Raw genomic sequence first — 3,544 nt, forward strand, 5'->3', positions numbered from 1 at the left:
CACACTGTCTGGTGACAATACATAAGGTGAGGAAGGAAGAACATCTGGGAAAAGTCAGACTTGAGCCATGTTAAAAAAATCTTCAGATACTGATTTGTTCTGTCCATAGTGACTCGAGTTTAGTCACAAACTAGGTGTATAGTATGAGCATACACAGCTTTATTTCAGTGCAGCTGCTGTAACACGTGTTCATTGCAGAGCTGTGTCTGTTGTTCAGGTTACTGAGGGAGAGATTGGACCCTTCAGCTCCATCAAGCTCCCAGTTGTGTTTGCCCCAGCTGTGCCTGGAGACTCATGGGCAGAGTTTGTCATCACATTCGACAGCCCAGACTGCAAACCAGTGAGTGACTCTGTCCAACACTTGCTTCAAAACACTGCAGGAAACAGTTTAAAATCTGTGTTACGTGGTTTGATGGGAGTGACCTCTGTAAACCATGGCCCTTCCTTCTGATGCTTATTAAACCTGCTCATTCTCTTACCTTTCTCTGCCAGTAATGCTGATATTCCCATTTTATCAGACATCATATTGGGAAGCATCTCCTGTCCTGTAAACAATCATAGAGGTAGTCTCCCCTACTCCCGACCCACATAGTTTATTTACCTCCTGATTTATCAGAATTTGAGTTATTTGCCATGCAGCAGTGAAGCTGATGTGTGAAAGCTGGAAGAGATGACAACTTTAGTTGCCACTTCTGCATATTTTGATTCTAAGTTTTATTGGAAGCCAAATCCTGCTTGGAACAGTTCTCAGTAGCTTGCCAAAAAATAAAGACAAACTCCCAGAAGCTCAGCAGGCCTGTCCTGGCTCTCCCCACAGCCTGCAGAAGGAGCTGCAGATGCTTGCTGAGGCTCCTGTGAGCATCATCTCTTCCAGGATCATCTCATCCAGGTCTGAGCTCTGTGGGCACTGCTGGCAGGCTCGGGTCACTGCAGGAAGCACAGCTCTGTGCTGCCTTTCCTGTATTTCCCTGCTGGCTGAGCAAGCTGCAGTCCCAGCAGTTCCTGGATTGGGGCCCATTCGCTTCAGCTAGATGCACTTTCAGTACTTCTTTCCAGTATCACAGGCAGATGCTCTTCCTTCATGCTCTCTGTCAGAGAGTCCAAACCACAGCACAATGCTTTATTTCTGCTGGGACAGCCTAACCCCTCAGGTTTCCTGCCCAAATAACCTTCCCAGCTCTGCCTGGTTAAAGAACCTGTTGCAATATGAACAATAGAACATTTAACTCAGCTGTAGTTTGGAGCAGAAGTTCCTGCTCTGTGTAGGTCAGTCAGAATCTGAGACCAACAGAACTAACCTCCTGCTCTGTACATTCCCAGCTGTGCTTCAGTGCCACTGGAGTCTCTGTGGCTGTGCCCATCTGGGTGTCCAAGCCCAGTGTGGATCTGAGGATCTGCCTGTACGACAGGCTGTACCAGGACTGCGTGGTGGTACACAGCAGGTGAGCTTCCCTCTGGGATGGCCTTTCCCTTCACATCCCAGGGGGACATCCATACAAGTTCCATGCTGTGTGGAGATTGGACTTTGCTCTCCTGCTATCCCAGACTCCCAAGACCAGCCACAGCTGTGAAGTATCCAGGTTATACACACCTTCCTGCTCCTACAGGATTCCCTGTCTTGTTTCTGTTCCATGAAGTCCCCAGGGAATGGCAACACCACACATTCATCATGTGGAATTTGCACACATCAGGGAGATAAATGTATCTAGAATCAAGTGCATTTTGGGTATAATTATAGAATCACAGAATCAATTAGGTTGGAAAAGACCTCTGAGATCGAGTCCAACCTGGAATTGATTCAGTCAGGAAATTTTGTGAAGGAATATTTGGTTGTTTGTCAGCTATTTTACCTTTAATTAAAGTCCCTGGAATCCTTCTGACCTGGAAGTAGCTTCACGCCAGCTGTGCTGTGCTGACAGTCTTTCCAGAGTTGGGATGTGATCCTGGATACATCATGTCAGTCCTTTGGCATTTACTATGGAAGGGGAAGGCTGTGGGTTGTCCTGACCCACACAGACCTTCAGCACTGCCCTGGAGTGACAGACATCTCTGATCACACAGACAGTGACCAAATAGTGATTGACAGGGGAAAAACACCTCTGTGTTCCTGAGTACAAGTCAGTCTCATCTGAGAACTAGTTCTGTTTGCACAGTGATATACAGAGAATATTCCAGCTCCTTGGCTCCCAGAGATTTCCTGCTGTTAGAGAGTAGTTACATGAGCATTTAATTGTCTTCAGGTGCTGAGTGTCTTCCCTCTACCTAATGCAGTCACTATGGAAAGCTTATTTAACAATTTGCATTTCTTAGAGTCTATTTCAATAGGATTGGGGTGGGTTTGTGGGAGGGTGGGGGAGCTTGGTTCTGTGCAAGGCATCCTTTCTAAACCTCTTACCAGAATTACAGACTGCAGAGATTCTTCACAGTTGGAAAGAAATGAGTAAAGCTGTTATCTCAGAAATTCAGCTTACAGATATGACAAGCACAAGTTGTTATGTAAGTGATTTCACTTGTTCTAGATAACCCAAGGATAAAACCTACAAGTATAGAAGCAGAATAACTCTCCTAATAAAACTTCAGATTTCAAGGGGATCCCAAAGATAGAAACTGTCAAATTGCTTAGGGCAAAACTTCTTAACTGAGGGAAAAATCCTGCTGATCCTGTGCCAAGTTGCACTAAATTAAGAGCATTTAATATGTAGTATCCTGTCCTTAGCACCTTGGCAAGTCAAGGCTTTGATTTATCACCCAGTTCTCCATAGTTAGGAGACGTTGTGTGTTACACAGTTATTTGGGCTGAAATTCAGTCTATTTCAGTGCAGGAATACCATGTGCTAACTTCTTATCCTGCAGGAGTGGATAGGATTCATCATTCTGCTGTGGCCTGGGAAGTTTCTCTCTCTAGTAGCTATGGGCTACTCCTGTGGGGTGCGCCAGGAGGAGGAGGATTCCTCCCTGAGCCTGTATCCTGCTGCTGCTGCAGCCTGTGACGTTGTGGTCTGTAGTATCAGAGGAAGATGAAGTTTTCCAGTGAGTCAGCTCTGGCACTGGAGTGTCCCAGCAAGCTCTGCTGAATGGCAAAAGATTTGTTAATGATGGTTTTGTTTTGGGTTCTTCTCTGGCCACGCAGACTCTGGCAGTCAGGCAGCAGAAAGGGTGAAAGTGTCCTGTCAGAATCCTGACCAGCATAAATCACATTGGGAAGTAATTTCTTTGGCAGGTTATAATCTGCACTGATTTAATGAAGTAGTATATAATTCTCTTAGATTGTCAACAGTCAGAAATCATCACAGGCTCCCAGTCCCACATGCTGGAGCTGTTGATTTAGAGCAGACCATCTGGCCTGACAGCTTGGAAACCAGTCCAGGAGAGGGAGAGTGACAAGCTGAAATATTTGCTCATTGCTCGGCAGTTCTGCACTTGGGCACAGAGTTCCAGAGCAGGGGATGGTCCATGGCTAGTGCTGAGCTGTGATAGGGCCAGAATTCAGCAAACAGGGAGAGGCTTCCCAGCTTCCAGTATGCCATTCCCAGGGCAAACTGAT

At 46.2% G+C, this 3,544-nt stretch overlaps 1 protein-coding gene across 1 annotated transcript in view; it reads left to right on the top strand.

Annotated features, from left to right (window-relative positions):
- The window catches only part of KIAA1751 (KIAA1751 ortholog), a gene marked incomplete at its 3' end in the record, with an annotated part of 28,527 nt that overhangs the window by 12,348 nt on the left and 12,635 nt on the right, over nt 1-3,544 (top strand). The window contains exons 15-16 of the mRNA XM_009080341.1: nt 218-340; nt 1,321-1,442. Coding sequence (XP_009078589.1) covers nt 218-340; nt 1,321-1,442 — 245 coding nt within the window. The remainder of the gene's footprint in view (nt 1-217; nt 341-1,320; nt 1,443-3,544) is intronic.

This window comes from Acanthisitta chloris, unplaced genomic scaffold (genome assembly GCF_000695815.1).
Source record: "Acanthisitta chloris isolate BGI_N310 unplaced genomic scaffold, ASM69581v1 scaffold21738, whole genome shotgun sequence".
In the NCBI taxonomy this organism is placed as follows: domain Eukaryota; kingdom Metazoa; phylum Chordata; class Aves; order Passeriformes; family Acanthisittidae; genus Acanthisitta; species Acanthisitta chloris.